General features: G+C 45.3%; 2 protein-coding genes across 2 annotated transcripts; both read left to right on the top strand.

Annotated features, from left to right (window-relative positions):
• Positions 1-1,587: 1,587 nt before the first annotated feature.
• On the top strand, positions 1,588-1,851 carry LOC139216006 (cortexin-2-like). Its single transcript, XM_070847053.1, has one exon. The coding sequence runs from the start codon at positions 1,588-1,590 to the stop codon at positions 1,849-1,851; it is 264 nt and encodes an 87-aa protein (XP_070703154.1).
• Positions 1,852-6,131: 4,280 nt separating this feature from the next.
• Positions 6,132-18,348, top strand: LOC139215745 (L-rhamnose-binding lectin CSL2-like). Its single transcript, XM_070846788.1, has 9 exons — positions 6,132-6,408; positions 15,535-15,576; positions 15,814-15,864; positions 16,606-16,741; positions 16,902-17,011; positions 17,101-17,145; positions 17,422-17,557; positions 17,655-17,764; positions 18,130-18,348. The coding sequence occupies exons 1-9, from the start codon at positions 6,132-6,134 to the stop codon at positions 18,150-18,152; spliced, it is 930 nt and encodes a 309-aa protein (XP_070702889.1). The 3' UTR covers positions 18,153-18,348.
• The last annotated feature ends 104 nt before the right edge of the window (positions 18,349-18,452 follow it).

The raw sequence follows: 18,452 nt of genomic DNA, 5'->3' as shown, positions 1-18,452 counted from the left end.
TCAGAGGAGGGTCCTGATTGAACCTGACCAATCAGAGGAGGGTCCTGACTGAACCCGACCAATCAGAGGAGGGTCCTGTCTAAACCTGACCAATCAGAGGCTGTCTTCATGGATGAATGTCACTTCTGGCTCCAAAATACCAAGATGGCGGAGCACGTAAAGCCAAACTCAAGGCTTCAAAATGGCGTCATGGTGGCCACGCCCACTTCCCATGTACAGTCTGTGGTGGCCACGACTCGGACTTGTAGCTGAAATCAGGTCATGAAACCGTTTGTCCGGGCTGAGGAGGTGTGAAATCACCAGACTGACCCTTTAAACGCTCGCACACGCAGCGAAGAAGAAGAAGAGTTCAATGACGAGGCTCTGACCTCCGCTGAGTTTAAGAACTTCTCAGAGAACTTTTTTACATTTCTTTGATTTTACGGCGATGGTTCTTCAAAGGCTTCGGCCGGATCGCCGTGACGAGTCCTCGCAGCGAGAGTGGCACCTCCGAGGTCGGCGTGAGATTTCCCATCAAATCTAATTACTTTCTTAGCTTTTCACACATTTTCAGAGCGGCAGCAGGAGCCTGCAGGGACTCAGGACTGAAGCTGCTGCATTATAAGAGCAGAACATACTGCTGTGTGTGAGTGTGTGTTCAGGTGTGTGTGTGAGTGTGTGTTCAGGTGTGTGTGAGTGTGTGTGAGTGTGTGTGAGTGTGTGTGAGTGTGTGTTCAGGTGTGTGTGTGAGTGTGTGTTCAGGTGTGTGTGAGTGTGTGTGAGTGTGTGTTCAGGTGTGTGTGAGTGTGTGTTCAGGTGTGTGTGAGTGTGTGTTCAGGTGTGTGTGTGTGTGTTTTCTGTCTACAACGATGAATCAGCTCAAAATGGCCTCCAATTAATCTGTAAATTAGAAGTGACGATAAACAGCAGTTTTCAGGGATTAATTTCTCTGCAGGCCGGACGGACGAGCTGCATTTTAAAGGTTTAATCCTGCAGAACGTCAGAACCCGAAGCTGAACTGAATAAAAATGTAGAAGAAGAACAGTGGTGAAATATTAAAGGGGGGGGGGGCTTGGCTGTGCAGACTCAGCAAATCCTCCACGGACGTCCTGCGGTCGGCTCGTTAGATCTGATCAAAGTTATTTGATGCTGAACTTGATGTTCAGAGCAGAAGAAACGTCACGTTCACAACAAATAAGGAGGCTGATGATCCTCAGGAGGAGGAGGACGAATCATTTCTTCCTGTCAGGCTGCTTCTCCTCCTCCTCCTCTTCCTCCTTCTCCTCTTCCTCCTCCTCTCTGATACAATCGTTCTGATTCCTCAGTTTTCAGACATTAAGGCCACAAAAGAAAACCATTTTAGCCACAAACAAACAACCAAGACACCTAAACCCATCCAGGCCAGAGCATGATCTCCTGGGGTCATACCAATCAGTTCAGACTGGTTTATTACATTGAAACGTTTTTATCTTCTTTAACCACTTTGATGCCTTTAACTACAGTTTCTATCTGTTTTCTCTGCAGTGACACGATGTTTTCCTGCAGACGGCCTCTCATTGGTCAGAGGAAGAGGATCGCCTAAACCCACCAATCATTCTCCATCCCAACATGGCCGACGACCTCTACAGCAGCACCTTCTCTGCCTCCGAATCGGACTTCTCCTCGTCGTCCTCCTCGTCCTCCTCGGCGTCCGCCTCCTTCCTGACGCTCGAGCAGAGGGCGGCCTTCGTCTTCGTCCTCATCCTCTTCATCTTCCTGGGCCTGCTGATCGTCCGCTGTTTCCGGATCCTTCTGGACCCGTACCGAAGCATGCCGTCCTCCACCTGGACGGACTACATGGAGAAGGACACCTTCGACTACCGGATTTCCTGACAGGCAGCCTGAGAGGCAGCAACCCTGACGATCAACAGGTCAAACTGAGGCGACGATCACACTGAGAGAGTAAAGCAGAAACACGGGCGCACCCCCCCTCGTGGTCATCACGGTGTAGTGCAGGAGAGCGACCAGACCAGCAGACAGCACGGTTGAATGAAGTATCTCACTTCATCAGGTTCATTCACGTTTATTCTTCCTCTTTATTCCAGTCAAATCAAAAAATATAGTTTGTGAGAAGTTTCTGGTCCATTTAACTTCTCCGGCTGTTTGTGTAACCAGACTAGCAGACAGCACGACTGAAATAAGCGCTTAGTAAAACCTTAAAATGACGGATATGTTGTCTGTGGCTGCTGTGGCTGTTTATTCTAAACCCTGTTTGGCCGAAGACACCCCTCTTTGTTCTGTTCAAGTCTAAAAATATAGTTTGTTAATAACAGGCAGAAATTTCTGGTTGATTCAACGTCTCCGGCTGTTTAACCAGACTAGCGGACAGCATGACTGAGTGTCCAGTAAAAACCTGAAACTACGGATATGTTTTCTGTTTGGCAGAAGATTTTCCTCTTTGTTCCATTCAAATCTAAAAAAAAAGCTTGTCCCTAAAGTTTCTGGCTGTTTGTTTGACCAGACTAGCAGACAGCATAAATGAATTAAGCTCCCAGTTAAAACCTGTAATGATTTATATGCTGTCTGCAGCTGCTGGGGCTGTTTATTCTTCAGGCTTTTGGAGAAGACATTCATCTCTGTTCCACTCAAATCTTTAAAAAAGTAGTTTGTCAGTAATGGCAGAAGTTCCTGGTTGATTTAATGTCTCAGGTTGTTTTCTTTCACATTAGCAGCCAAATAAAAATCTGGTGCAGTTTGGAAACAGCCTCCAAGGAAGAGAGACGTTCCCAGAAATGACGCCCCACATTTCCAACCTGTTCTTGAACGACTTGAGTCAGACTCATAAAACCATAAAAGATTAACTCAACTGGACTTGAACACCAGTGATTTGAGCCCAGAGCTGACAACCTGTCCGTAAATCAACTCTTTATTTTCCTGACTACAGACTTCAGGTCTGTCTGCCAGCAGCCGGTCACGTCGCTCTGATCAACAAAATCAAACAGAAACAGGAGGCTCAAAAATCAATGAAGCAACACAGTCACAGTCTGCTGTCCAGAATTTAAAGGTAGAAAGTTTTAGTTTAGTTTCCTAAAAAATCATCTGCTCTGACCCACGAGGGTCAAATCGTCAACCCCAACCAACCAATAACAGCGCTCTGTAAGAGAGGAAGCTACCACAGCCTGGGGGCACCGTAACCCCAACCGTGGAGGCGCCAACTTTGGATGTTGTGTTTACAAACCAACAAATCCCACTTTTAACTCCACCTTTACCAACCTGGAACATCATTAAACGATCTGTAGCGTCTGAAGTCAGCTGACCTGACTGACCTGAGTAAAACAGAAAAATCATGTTTCACGAGTAAACACTGACTACTAGTTAAGTGTAACTAGTAGAATTAGATGGAGGAGGAAGAGTTTGGGTCTGGGAAAAGTGCGCTTTGTGTTTTTTCTGCTTCCTGTCTGATTGTCGCCTCAGTCTGCCCGGCAGGCAGCACATCTGGGCAAAAAACACACCAAGGTAAAAACAAAAAGGTCAAATTAAGAATTCAAGAGCAGTTACCTGTTAAAGATAATCAAAGAAGTGCTTCATCTTAGTAGCTTTGTCCATCGAGGGCAGTTTAGGAGCTCTTTTTGGTGGCAGGTCGTCGTGTTTAACGAGCCTCTGCGCAGGTCACCTGTCTGACTGAGCAGCCTGTCTGAGGACCTGGAGCTGTGCTCTTTGCCCAGATCTCGTAGAAATCCGTCCGCTCTGCAGCTCTGCAGGGTTCAGCAGCGAGGACATGAACAACATGCCGCGATGTGGCGACAGCTGAGGAGGGATTTCTGTTAGTGCCTGCCGGGCGGCGTGTCAGGGTTGCTGTCTCTCACGGGAGAAGAACCTTTATTACTTCTTCTTTTCAACTTTTTTGTTCTCTTTTGACTACATGGACAAAGTTATCTTTTCTTAACAGACTTTAAGACTTTATTCAGAGACGTTGGAGCTCGTGGAGGAAGCAGGTGAACAAAGTGAAGTTATTTTGGAGCGAGGAGGAGGAGGAGGAGGACGAGGAGGCCCTGGAGAGTTGGGTGCAGGAACACAGAGTGATGAAGGCTGCGTTGAACCGCTCTGAGAGGAGCCGGTTTCCAGCGACTCTTCGCCGTCCTGCCGTCCCAGCTGTTGCTTAGTAACTGGTGTTTCAGAGCGGCTGATGTCTGAAACGCCGGCCGATTCACCGCTCAGCCGGACGGGAGACACAAACAACCGAGCAGCAGGAACACGACGGCGGATCGGCTCGTCGACCTCAACACCTGTGAGACCTTCAGGTGGGTCACAAAACCGTCATTTCATCCAACAGCAGACGTGAAAACAATACAAACGTCATCAGAGCTGTGAAAAGGTGCACAGATATGAGGGGGGGGGGGGTCACACAGGCTCCTGCACTGGTGATATGATAATAATAATGATAGTAATAACGACGTGTAAAGAACAAGCTCAAGCCAGACGAGACGGTTAAAATGGGAATAAAACCAAAGTTACAGAACAAAAACAATTCAAAGAAGAATAATGAGATAAAAAGGAGCCGTCAAACTTTACAGAGACGTTACAAAACCCTTTAGTGTCACAACAACAAACGCTCTGATCTCTAGAAGACAAAAGTTTCAGCTCTTTTTTCTTGGTGACGTTCGTTTCTCACACTTTGACGTAACAGCAGCGGTCAGATTTAGAGCTCAGGTTTACAAAGAGAAAAACATGCAAACAGAAAAAAAAAGATAAAACCTTTTCTGTCACATGTTTAAGTCTTAAACTGTTCAGATCAGATTTCTTACTTCTTACTTGCCTCTCAGGGCCTCGACAAAGACGCTGCAGGAGGTTGGAGTCGAAAGTCGCCTCCTTCGAGTTAAAAACACCCCACGTCCACCAGAGAAATGAACCCAGTCCCAAAATATCCTCCTATCTGTTCCAACTTTATGTATAAAACCCATTTAAAAGCAGCAGCAGTCGACCAAAGTGCTAAAAACCGTCAGATGACAGAAAGACAACAAGCTTAGAGAAGAAAACAATAAGAAAACCAACAGGAAACGAGAAGAATAAAAAGCTCTCACGCTGAGTTAAAAGTCGAGGGATGAAAATAAGTGTTTTAGCACAGCTTGTGTTCCATGATGAATGTGTTTTAGTGTGAAGGAGGCCAATGATCCAGCAGTGAGGTTAACGAACCAACGCCTCCCAACATCAGCAGATAAATCAGGATCCACCTCGTCATCCTGATCCTGCCGCTGAGGCTGGATCACCGACCGGTGGCCGCAGACCTGCAGGCGTCGCTGAAATCATAAAAAATCCGTTTAAGCTGTTTGAACGTTTTGCTGGTGTCTGAAAGTGTCAGATTGGTCCAGTAGATCCTTTCCATGATGCTGTCACACACTTAGAATAACACTCTGAGCCTGTCAGTGGATCAAACAAGCTCTTTTAGTGGACCTACTGTGATCAGGTGCAGTTGTCCCAAAGGATCACGTTGCAGCCATTGCAGCCCGTTTGGTGGCTGCTGGCTGAGGTGATCTACTGGACCAGTTCCAACACTTTTACTACCTACCAGTCACTCACACACCAGGATGTGAGCAGTGTTATAACGAACTGTGAAGATGAAAACACTTAAACATGAAAACAGAACTGCAGTGATGCTTTGTTGTTTTGGTGTTTTTCCTCCAGCAACAGCTGCAGACGACCCCCCAGTGGACCTGAGGCTCCCGTCAGCCCTCCTCACACGGCGCTGAACCCCCCCCCCCCCCCCGAGCAGGAAAACAGTTTGAAGTCGGTGAAAAGAATCAGCGGTAAATGAAACACCGGCCCCCTCTGGGCTTTCATTTGCTCGGGGGGGTTGAACACTGAGGCACAGCATGGCTCACTTCCTGTTTGGATCACCGTTGGGGGGTGATGGCGTCGTGATATCACCTGATCCTGGTCGGAATTGTACCTGACAGAATTTGACTCAAATACTCCAGATCATCATCCTGTGACCGGCCCAGAGGCGCCTCACGGCCCCGCTGGGGGTCCTGACCCTCAGACTGAACGCCGCTGTCAGCCCCCCCCCTCCATAAACCCTCCAAGGTTATTCCTCCTCCTCCTCCTCCTCCTCCATCGCTGGGACTAAATCTGCGCTCCGCTCTGTGAATCTTTAAAAGTCTCTCTGGAGGTGAAGGATGGTTGGACCTCCAGAGTCGAGAGCTGTTCTCTCCAGGATGAAGCTGAGATCACAGGAGAGCAGCGGGATCACAGGAGAGCAGCTGGATCACAGGAGAGCAGCTGGATCACAGGAGAGAAGCGGGATCACAGGAGAGAAGCTGGATCACAGGAGAGCAGCAGGATCACAGGAGAGCAGCTGGATCACAGGAGAGCAGCGGGATCACAGGAGAGCAGCAGGATCACACGCAGATGTGGACCTGAAATCTCATGGGCTGCAACAGATGGATTTTCTCTGTTCTTTGGGAACTCATAAAAGGTTTGGGGCTCTGTAGGATCCTGTGTGCCCCCCCCCCCAAACATCAGAGACAGAATAATAAAAGTGGCCCAGCACAGACGAGGATCTCTGAAGAGTTTGATCTCCACAACGATTCGGATCCATTCAGGAATAAATCAGCTCGTCTCGGCTCTTCTGATCAGACGAACCAAAATTCATCTTCATGGTTTCATCAGCTCGACTCGATCGACCCGCTGCACCGCAGGAACTCACGTTTTGTGTCTCGGCGACGGTGAAGATCAGTTTATTCGTTCCTGGACAACAGGAGCAGAAGTTCTCGACATTTCTGCCTCTTTTGTCTGAGTTTCTTCTAAATCTGGGACAAAATCCAGTTCCTCCACTTTTCTTTGCCAGTTTAGTCTGAATCTGGATTTAAAACCTCTAAATTAGTGCACAAGTTTTGCACCTTGGTCCAAATTGTCATTAAATAAATGTTCCCACAGAAGCAGCTGCTCTCTCCGTCCCTTTAATCCAGATTAGGACTACATTTACTAAACATTAAGTATTAAAACATTAAAAACTCACTAAAGGCAGAAACACAGCTGCTTCTTTTCCAAACAGGAGTTTGAACTTTTGTCCTCTTCAGTAAACTTCTGCTTGTTTTGCCCAAATTTGGATTGAAAACTTTTGCCTCGGTCCAAACGTTCTGCCTTTTTATTGTCCAAAGTTTTCATGATAAAAACGACACAGAGCAAACAAAACGTCACCTCACATCATAAAAATCCTCGTTTTCCAAACATACACTCACATTTCAAATGACCTTTATTACCTTTATTCTCCAACATTTTCAGGAATGTCCCTGTTTTCCAAACTGTCCTAATTTCTCTCACCTCATAAAAATATCTTCACTTCCTGATAAAACACACTTACTTTAGAAATGATCCTCATATTCCAAACATTCACAAACTGTACGGGAACGTGTCGCCACGTATTTTAACACATGTACGTTTCTAATTTATCCTCACAAAGACTGACGTTTAAACACACACAATGTAAAGTGTAACCTGGTCTGTGGTCCTGCATGTCCTGTAAACACACACACACACACACACACACACACACACACACTCACACTCCCAGCACCTCACTGCCGAACCCTCCGACCGAATTCACTTCCTGCCTCTAAGCCCCGCCCCCTCCTCCCCCGTCCGTCCTCACCTTTTCCATCCCCATTTGTCTCTCTAACTCACACCTTTATTCTCTTTATCTCTCTCTCTTATCCTCACGGCCGGCTTCTCTCAACCTTTCTTTAAATTTAATTTAGCTCCACAGACCTGACAGGTGAAACACATTTCTGTCGCTAATGCAGATGAAAAAAAGAAAATAGCAGATAAAGAGAGAAGGGAACAATAAAGAGGAGCTCCGAGAGGAAGACGTCTCACTCTGGCTTATCTCTTTGGTTCCTCTCTCGCTAAAATTCTCATTACTCTGCTGTCAGCTGCTGCAGGAGGGAAGGAAACCGGTCTGCCGGCTTATTTAAGTTGCAGTTAGGTGGTTGAAGGCTGAGGACGGGCATGTGTCCCACTGGCAGAGGTCTGTATGGCTGCAGGAGGGGACATACACCTGTTTTTACACAGCAGTGGGGGGACCGACCCTCCATGTGGAACAACTACGACAGAAATCCTGAGTTTCCACTAAATGGTACAACTCGTCTTTACTGTACTCGACTCTGCTCTTTTATTGTACCAGCTATTTTATTTTCCACTGCAGACCTCTGACCTCTGACCTCTGAACGCTGCTGCTTCTTCTTCTGGTGACGTCGTCTCTTGGAGGACCTTCTTCTTCTTCATGTCCCTAAAATGTGTCCAACCTCAGCTAGAAGGTTCCAGAAGTCAGTGAAGCAGAATGAGTGAGAAAAGACTTCAGACATGTTGTTCATCAGAGGAGACTAAAGAAAGACAGAGAACATGTTGACATGTTAACACTATGCTAGCTAGCATTAGCACTGGGCTCTGACAGCTCACCTAGCTAACGTTAGCTTATAGCCTATAAGTTAGCTCACATTAGCCCGGTCAGTGCAGCCTCAGCCACTAGAACCTGTTCTCCATCAGGATCTGAATTTTAGACAGTTATTAGCTACAGAGGATGAGTGCTAACAGGCTAACTGCTAGCTACAGAGGATAAGTGCTAACAGGCTAACTGCTAGCTACAGAGGATGAGCGCTAACAGGCTAACTGCTGCTGTCCTGTCCTGCATGTGCTGCTACAACTATTAAATTCATTAAAGTAAAATTGGTTTGGTTTTGTGCCCTGAAAATGAGCTAAGCTAACACAGGGACAAGAAACACTCATGAGCATGTAGCATTAGCACATAGCGTTAGCATGTAGCTTGGAGCCATTAAACTCTTCTATCAGGATCTTTTTCTGGACCTGGTGGGACCAGATCAGAGATCAGTGATGAGGGATCTAATCCTGGAGACACCGACTCCACAGTGTTCATGAGGGACAAAGGGATGAAGAGCTACTCTGGATGATCTAATCTGACTCCATGAGACCAGTTTAACCTTTAAAAAGCCCCCACCCTTCTCCTGGACAGACATGAGCTCATTTAATCACAGCCTGTTCTGCAGAGACGTTCGTATCTGTATTGATAAAGTCGGACAAACTGGCGGCTTAAAGGGACGACGGTTGGTTAAAGCGGAGCAGCTTGTTGCTGAGCGAGGCGTTCACTGTCACTCGTTTCTGATTCATGTTTCTGCAGAAGTTCGTGTGTTTGTGTGTCTGAGCCTTCGTCTGATCCCTTTAATTCTGCTGTCTGCCTTTCAGCCATCTGCATCCCGCTCTTCCTCCTCCTCCTCCTCCTCCTCCTCCTCGCCTGTCCGCCTGCCTCCCTCTGCTTACTCATCCTCTTGATCTTCTTCCTCCTCCTCTCCATCATTCTGTCGTCCTCCCACACCTTCATCCCTCCTCCTCTGTCTCATCTTGAAGTTCACTTCAGCCTCTCTCTCTCTCCTCCCTCCTCTTCCTCCTCCTCCTCCTCTTCCTCCTTGCCTTACACTAAGCCTGTTTACATAGGATTAGAAACTCTAGCAGCTCCTTCGCTGCTGTTTTTTACCCTTTAAGGGAGTCGGGACTGGTTTTTCTGTTTACTGGTGTGTTTTATTTTGTGTGTTCGTGCTGCTTCAGAGCTGAACTTTGCCTTTGAGCTGTTGGTTTAGTTTGTTTTTCTTCATGCTGTATTTGAAGGGAAACTCCCCCCTCAGTCATGGATGGATTACTGAACAAGTCTACCAGGAGCCCAAGGCTCCGTCTGAAGTCACTGTTAACGATTCTTGTTGGGAAGTCAAACGAAGAGGATATAAAAAGATACTATTTGACAACAAACAGACCCAAAATGACCTCCAAAACATCTGTGGAGACACAGAACGATCACAAGCAGACAGAAATCAACTCTAACGGTTACCAGAACTACCGCTAAGACGAGCTGAACAGCCACCGAGAGACTACAGCAGGTGTAAAATGACTCCAAAGAGAGAATCAAAGACTCAAAACCGTCACAGAGACACAAGATTACTAAAAATCAATACAAGGTGACTACAGACGTACAGGAATCACATGAATATCCCCAAAAATTACCATCAAGACAAAAAAACAACCACAAAGTAAAGACACATAAACGGACTGTAAAGAGACGATAAACGACCATAAAACATCTCTGGAGACATAAAATAACCGTAAAGTGACTACAAAGAGTTAATAAACAACGATAAAGAGAGAATTAAGTTTTTGGCTGAAATCTTGTCTGTAGCGTCTAAAATGTGACGTGAAGCAGGACGGGAGTGTTTGTCCACACGTTCTCCGCTGGCTTTGTTTTTATACGTACGTGTTTAAAAAGGGCGGATTTTCCCTTTAAGTGCTGCCTGCTGAATTTCCGTCCGCCCTGAAACTGACGTCTGGCGTTTTGAAAGCGTTTCTGTGGACAGCTAACCGACGAGCTGCTCCTGCTCTCTGTGTTGTGGCTTTAAACAGTTGTGGCGCTTAACAAACGACCACAACTGTAAACTTCAGCTTGACGTTTTTTCTGGATTTATCGTACGAATCTCGTGTCTCTGCGTTAAAAACACACCGACGGAGGAAAGATGATGGAAAACGCCACCCGGTGGTCTGTTCTTTGTCTAAACTCTGTATTATAACGTTATCGTCGTGTTTCTCCCACTCAAAGGTTTTAGTTCTGATAAAGACTTTATGGACGTGAACTTTGCTTTTTGCTCTGCACGAACTATTTAATTTAATCAGACGAGGAAGCAAATAAATGTCAAATATACGTGAAAATCTGAAGAACACTGCACTAAAAACATCTTTTAATTTGAAAATCGTGAGTTTCTGAACATTAAGTTCAAACTAAAACAAAAAAATTCAGTACCAAACAGTATTTTCCTTGAAATTATAAAAGAAAATCGTAAATTAAAGGTAAATTACATCAGCGTTTGTAAATTAAATGGTGTACTTACTCAGAAATTACATGAATGTACACAAACTGTAAAAAATAATAATACAAACATACGACACTAAATAAAACCTTTTTAAGCTGCACGACTGATTTTAAATCTAAGTCACAATTTAAAAAGAATTCAAATTCTAATTTTGAATGAAAATAAGATCTAATTATTTCAGTGGTTTTAAAATGTATTAAAATAAAATACATCCACTAGAGTTCCCTCCATGACTCTGAGTTACAGTCGGGTTGTTTAGTCAGTCAGTTGAAGTGTTTTACAGTGTGGATGATGTTTGTTTCTAGTGTTTTTTACCGTGTAGATGACGTGCAGATTGTGTGCATCAGTGTGTGAACAGAGCTCCTCTATATTTTCTAAGTGGCTGAAAGTTGTTGTGTCTAAGCTGAAGTGTAGATTTCTCTCCCTGCCTACTGTCTGAGCTCTTTTATGAGTCTGCGCTCTTGTTTTGTAAAGAAATAAAACTTCCTCCTGGACCAAACCTCATTCTGTCTGTGTGCTTTCTTCAGCAGCTGTTGTCCTGTTGTCTTCCACTAAAACGCTGCCTTCACGCTGAACAGCTGCTGTGTCCTGTTCTCTAAAATCCCTGTTTTAGTGAATGTAGTCTGGTGTGTGTGCTGTTTGTGGTTAAACCAAAAGGATCTTCCAGGTCTCTCTCTGTAGGGATCCTTTCCATGATGCTGTCACACACTTAGAATAACACTCTGAGCCTGTCAGTGGATCAAACAAGCTCTTTTAGTGGACCTACTGTGATCAGGTGCAGTTGTCCCAAAGGATCACGTTGCAGCCATTGCAGCCCGTTTGGTGGCTGCTGGCTGAGGTGATCTACTGGACCAGTTCCAACACTTTTACTACCTGGTGATGCTCGACTCCTCCAGTAAATAGGACGGATCATAGGATCGTGATCGAGTGTTGCTATGGTTACTCCAGTGCATTAATCCAGACGGTGAACTGACAGTTTGACTGGTCTACTTCGTCCATTATCACTTTTTAACCCAGCAGCCAATCAGAGCCCAGCATCCACCAGTGGTTTAACTAGAGTTTCTCCTCTTCTTTTTCTGGATGTCACTTATCCGACATGCGTCCAGTGTGAGCAGCCTGTCGTGTTTTGTTGCTCCGCCTGTCGACCATCTGTCAGCCAACATGTATGATGAGTCACACACACACACACAGATAATGGACATAGTGCCCAGACTAATATTAGATCTCCATATGAGCGTCCACAGAGCAGGTCGGAGGTCTGAAGCAGCTTAACGCCAAACACAGTTCGAAGGCAGAACCTGTGAATCAAACTCGTCTTCCTCTTCATCGTTTACTCTTCGCTGATTGAAGACGTTCAGAAGGAAAATCGAGCTTCAGGGCAAAGACAAACTATCTCATGACCTAAAAAGTTGACCTGTAAATTACACCAGTACTGTGTTGGATCCAAACTGACCCTTTAAAACACCAAACACTAACACTAAGCGATCCAGGCAGCAGCAGACCAGCATTTGCTGTGTGAAATTAGTGTTTTTGTCAATGGAGTCTGGTGTCTTTGAAGAGAACGGTTTAATGGCTTTTTGTAGTTAAACAAAAAGTAGATTGTCTCAGAATCAGGCTCAGAGTGTTATTCTAAGTGTGTGACAGCATCATGGAAAGGATCCCTACAGAGAGAGACCTGGAAGATCCTTTTGGTTTAACCACAAACAGCACACACACCAGACTACATTCACTAAAACAGGGATTTTAGAGAACAGGACACAGGAGCTGCTGCTCTGCTGCTGCCTCCATCAGTCAGTGTGTGTGTTATTGTGAGTTATATGAATACATGTTGGATCTGAATTAACCCTTTAAAACACCAAAGTCACTCAATAACACAAACACACTAATCAATCGAGGCAGCGGAGGACCAGCAGCTCCTGTGGTCTGTGAGGTAAAATGACTGTTTTTGTAAATGGAGTCTGGTGTGTGTGCTGTTTGTATTTTCGTATTGTTCGTATCTTATTTCATTACTTTGGTTGTTTTGTGATGCATTAATCAGTTTTTAACATCCTCTGAAATGTTTTAACGCTGCTGTTTAAATAAAGTTTAAAACAGTGAAATCACCCTTTAAGTATGTTTTCCTGATTTTCCTGACATACGTGTTGTGTGTTGTACCAACGGCCCGCAGGGTCTAACCAGTCAGCATGTTTACACACACACACACACACACACACACACACACACACACACACACACACACACACACACACAGACGTGTCCTAGCTGACGGTGGACACGTTAAAGGATCCGTCCGTTAAAAACAAGCTGGAATAATAAAGTTTGGTTGAAAACCTGTGAACCGTCTCCATGACGATCGTTTTCTGTGAGTATCGACTTTTACATGTTTAGAGAACACACGTGTCCGTGTGCGTGTTGTTTCCTCACATGTTTCCTGTTTCTTTTGATGTTTCCTCTGATGTTTCTTCATGTTTCCTCTGATGTTTCCTCACATGTTTCCTCTGATGTTTCCTCACATGTTTCCTCTGATGTTTCCTCACATGTTTCCTCTGATGTTTCCTCTGATGTTTCTTCATGTTTCCTCACATGTTTCCTCACGTTTCCTCTGATGTTTCCTCTGATGTTTCTTCATGTTTCCTCTGATGTTTCTTCATGTTTCCTCTGATGTTTCCTCACATGTTTCCTCTGATGTTTCCTCACATGTTTCCTCTGATGTTTCCTCTGATGTTTCTTCATGTTTCCTCACATGTTTCCTCACGTTTCCTCTGATGTTTCCTCTGATGTTTCTTCATGTTTCCTCTGATGTTTCCTCACATGTTTCCTCTGATGTTTCCTCACATGTTTCCTCTGATGTTTCCTCTGATGTTTCTTCATGTTTCCTCTGATGTTTCCTCACGTTTCCTCTGATGTTTCCTCATGTTTCCTCTGATGTTTCCTCACGTTTCCTCACATGTTTCCTCTGATGTTTCCTCTGATGTTTCTTCATGTTTCCTCTGATGTTTCCTCACGTTTCCTCTGATGTTTCCTCACGTTTCCTCACATGTTTCCTCTGATGTTTCCTCTGATGTTTCTTCATGTTTCCTCTGATGTTTCCTCACGTTTCCTCTGATGTTTCCTCATGTTTCCTCTGATGTTTCCTCTGATGTTTCCTCACATGTTTCCTCACGTTTCCTCTGATGTTTCCTCATGTTTCCTCTGATGTTTCCTCACGTTTCCTCACATGTTTCCTCATGTTTCCTCTGATGTTTCCTCACGTTTCCTCTGATGTTTCCTCTGATGTTTCCTCATGTGGAAGTCAGTGGTCCAATGTCATACACTTCAACTCCTTTTATTTACTTCATGTTATTTTTGTTTTTTGAATGTTGATCTTCTTCCTCCTCTTTCCTCTTCCTTCCTTTCTTCCTCCCTTCCTTCCTTTCCTGAAGTGGTCAGTGGTTGAACAAATGTCTGTCACACACTTCACCTGATGTTTGTCCTGGTTGTGTTGGTGTGAATCATCACTGACTCTGAAAGCAGCTCTGAGGAGTTCAGTGTTTTAATGACGGAGCTGTAACAGGATGAAGTGACATTTTTAATTTACATCCATAATCAGTTCACTTATTAAACACACACACACACACACACACACACACACTGCAACACACACACACACACACACACACACACACTGCAACACACACACTGCAACGCACACACACTGCAACACACACACACTGCAACACACACACACTGCAACACACACACACACACACACTGCAACACACACACACACACACTGCAACACACACTGCAACACACACACACACACACTGCAACGCACACACACTGCAACACACACACACACACACACACACTGCAACACACACACACACACACACTGCAACACACACTGCAACACACACACACACACACACACTGCAACACACACACACACACACACACACACACTGCAACACACACTGCAACACACACACACACACACACACTGCAACACACACACACACACACACTGCAACACACACTGCAACACACACACACACACACACACTGCAACACACACACACACACACACACACACACTGCAACACACATATGTTGCGAGTTCTGCCCGGAAACAAATGAGGTCATACTGAAAAATCACAACTTTGACTTTTGACAACTTTGACAACCTCTCATGTTTCCTCACATGTTTCCTCACATGTTTCCTCTGATGTTTCCTCTGATGTTTCCTCTGATGTTTCCTCACATGTTTCCTCTCATGTTTCCTCTCATGTTTCCTCTCATGTTTCCTCTCATGTTTCCTGTTTCCTCTGATGTTTCCTCACATGTTTCCTCACGTTTCCTCACGTTTCCTCTCATGTTTCCTGTTTCTTCTGATGTTTCCTCACATGTTTCCTCTCATGTTTCCTCTCATGTTTCCTGTTTCTTCTGATGTTTCCTCACATGTTTCCTCACGTTTCCTCTCATGTTTCCTGTTTCCTCTGATGTTTCCTCTGATGTTTCCTGTTTCCTCTGATGTTTCCTCTGATGTTTCCTCACATATTTCCTCTGATGTTTCCTGTTTCCTCTGATGTTTCCTCTGATGTTTCCTGTTTCCTCTCATGTTTCCTCACATATTTCCTCTGATGTTTCCTCTCATGCTATCGTGTGTTTTCAGTGGTAACGCTGGCCTGCTGCTGCTTCTTGACGACCACAGGAGGTAAATATTTGTTTCCAGCTCACGTTCACTCCTCATGTTCACTTTAAAACTGTCTCCGGTGGTCGAAGGTCTCCCTCATCTCTTTATCTCCTATCCTACATCCTTCTTACCCTCTCCACTTTTCCTTCCCTACTTCCTTATTTCCTACCTCCTTTCCGTCTCCTCGTCCTCGTTTCCTTCCTCCAACCCCTCCTGATACTCGTCCTGTTGAACTGGAGGTCTCGCTGTGTTTTTCAGAGACCACGTTGACCTGCGACCTGCAGCACTTTGCACAGAGGCTCACCTGTGGTACGTCTACGTCTCCTCAACCACAAAACTTCAGGACGTTTGATGTGTGAGAAAAACTGATGAACGTCTGTCAGAACCAGGATGAACAGACCGTCACCTAGTGGCAACAGGAAATGACCTGTTTTACACCTGCCGGTTGGCAGGCCAGTTAACCAGATCCACCTGAAATGTGGTCCGAGGAGCTTTAAGACCTTGTTGCTGTCGTGGCGGCGCGGTGAATTTCTATATTTCACCATGAATAAAGTGGCAGCAGGAAGTAAAGCTTCTGTAACAATCATCATTTGATGAAACATTCACAGTGTGCTCGACACGTGTACTGTACGTGATTATTGGTGTTCTACAGCACCGCAAAGGGACACAGGAGGCGGCATTTTACTCTTTCGTACGGTGTCCGAAATGCGCTTAGAAGAAAGAGGATGTAAGGAAGGAAGATATAGGATAGGAAATAAGGAAGTAGGAAGGTTCACGGAGGTGCGAGCGCCCAATCATCGCTGTGTGATTCTTTTTTAAACCATAATTCATTCACACATTTTTGATGTTAATAGTCAAAATTGGCCCCTGAATTGTTCATCGGTTGGTGGCAGACAGAAAGCAGGACATTTATCTGTTTGACAGAAGCATTCAGACCTTTATTTAAGTTAAAGGACCAGTACAACAATGTCAAAATGCTCCACATCAAGTGAAAGTCTGAAGTATTATGACAGCAGAATTTTCTTCCCTCTGGGTTCGATGTTGGTCCAGACGGCGGCGTGATCGTCGTCCAGCAGGTGGAGGCGAGCCACAGGGAGGCGGAGGCCTGCGTCGACGGCGTTCCCTCGGACCGCCTGGAAGAGCCGCTGTGCTCCTCGACCCCCGTCCTCCACAGCATCAGCAGGAGGTGAAACGACAACCGTGAACCAAACTTCATCTTCGTTTTACTCGTTTTAAGCTTTCAAACCTTCAGTGATTCATTTTGTTGTTGTTGTCATTTTAAATGTTGTTGATTAAATTATTTTGAACTGAACTGTTAATATTTCGTACCTTTTCCCTCCTGTCAGGTGTAACGGTCGGTACAGGTGTAAGGTACCCATGGATCTGTGTCACGCAGCCGTACCCTGTTTGACCAGGTGTGTGTGGATGGAGACCACATACACCTGTGAGCCTGGGAGTAGGTGTCTGTGTGTGTGTGTGTGTGTGTTTTGATTATTCAGAGAATAATATTAGTATTAAAAGCTTGGAATGTTTCTCTTGTTTTAGGAATCCATTATGTGTGCCAGAGACAGAAGGCAACGCTTTACTGTGGTGGGTGGTTTTCATTAATGGCTGTGTGTGTGTGTGTGTGTGTGTGTGTGTGTGTGTGTGTGTGTGTGTGTGTGTGTGTGTGTGTGTGTGTGTGTGTCAGACATCATTTGTGTAATAAACAATAACACAAACAAACTGGTGGAGGCAGCAGTGGACTAAAAACTTCTGTGAGGTAAAATTTGTGTTTTTGTCAATGGAGTCTGGAGTCTGAAGCATCTGTGTGTGTGTGTGTGTGTGTGTGTGTGTGTGTGTGTGTGTGTGTGTGTGTGTGCTCAGGTCCTCAGGTGATCAGAGTGCTGATGGCGAACTATGGCAGGACCAGTGAGAAGGTGTGTAGGTACCGCGCCCCCCGCAGCCAGCCGCCCAGCACCACCTGTAGGCTCGCCAGCACGCTGCAGGTGATGACTGACAGGTGAGAGCGGTCAGGTGACACGCCCCCAAACAACCAGTGAACTTGACCCATAATAAAGGTACGAAGGTAACATGGACTTGACTTCTCCTCCCCCCAGATGTGACGGTAAACACGTGTGTTCAGTCCGAGCGTCTAACCTGATCTTCTCCAACCCGTGTCCCGGCACCCGGAAGTACCTGAAGTACTCCTACACCTGTGTACATCCAGGTACCTGCTCACCATCTCCACACCTGTTAAAGCTGCAGGAGGCACTTCCCCTCTCTAAGCCCCTCCCACCAGACGACCACGGACGTTTAGACGTGCAGGAAAATGATGTCAGAGCAGCTTAGAGCAGCACAAGGCCAGGTTACTGTCTGAGCACCTGAACTACAGCACCATGAAGTTATTATGGGATGTTTACCCACCGACACCAAACATAAACAAGATAAAATAAACTGACCTCTGCAGCTTTAACCAGAAAAACCAGCAAGAAGCATCGTAACACAGAGAGCGTGTCCACAAGAGGAAACATTAGATAATCAGTGAAAAACTCTTTAATTTACACTTTATTTTATTTTGTTTTTCTTCTGCAGGAAACTCTGAGGACACGACGTGAACGTCAGCATCAGAAGTGTCAGCAGCAGGTTTCCTCTTTCACCCTTTAAACACGTGGACTTGTCGCTGCATCTGTGCTCATTATTGATCTTTGCTGTGTGCTAAAGAAATGTTAGCTAATGGAATCTGCTAATGGAAGCTACTAGCATTAGCATACTAGCATTAGCATGCACGGCTAACAGGTAACAACTCGTACAAGTAGGTCATTTTAATCATCTTTTATCTCGTCTGTTTGAAATAAATTGCTGGATGGTTCAAAACTTTCTCCAGATAAATGGAAAAGAATCTGAAGTCTGTCCTT

This window comes from Pempheris klunzingeri, chromosome 16 (assembly GCF_042242105.1).
Source record: "Pempheris klunzingeri isolate RE-2024b chromosome 16, fPemKlu1.hap1, whole genome shotgun sequence".
In the NCBI taxonomy this organism is placed as follows: domain Eukaryota; kingdom Metazoa; phylum Chordata; class Actinopteri; order Acropomatiformes; family Pempheridae; genus Pempheris; species Pempheris klunzingeri.
This window is presented reverse-complemented; position numbering and strand designations above follow the sequence as displayed.

Coding starts and splice junctions, on each gene's coding strand:
- LOC139216006 (XM_070847053.1), top strand. CDS start 1,588: ATGGCCGACGACCTCTACAGCAGCACCTTCTCTGCCTCCGAATCGGAC.
- LOC139215745 (XM_070846788.1), top strand. CDS start 6,132: ATGGTTGGACCTCCAGAGTCGAGAGCTGTTCTCTCCAGGATGAAGCTG. Junction 17,012..17,100: donor ATACACCTGTGAGCCTGGGA/GTAGGTGTCTGT, acceptor CTCTTGTTTTAG/GAATCCATTATGTGTGCCAG. Junction 17,765..18,129: donor CTACACCTGTGTACATCCAG/GTACCTGCTCAC, acceptor TTTCTTCTGCAG/GAAACTCTGAGGACACGACG.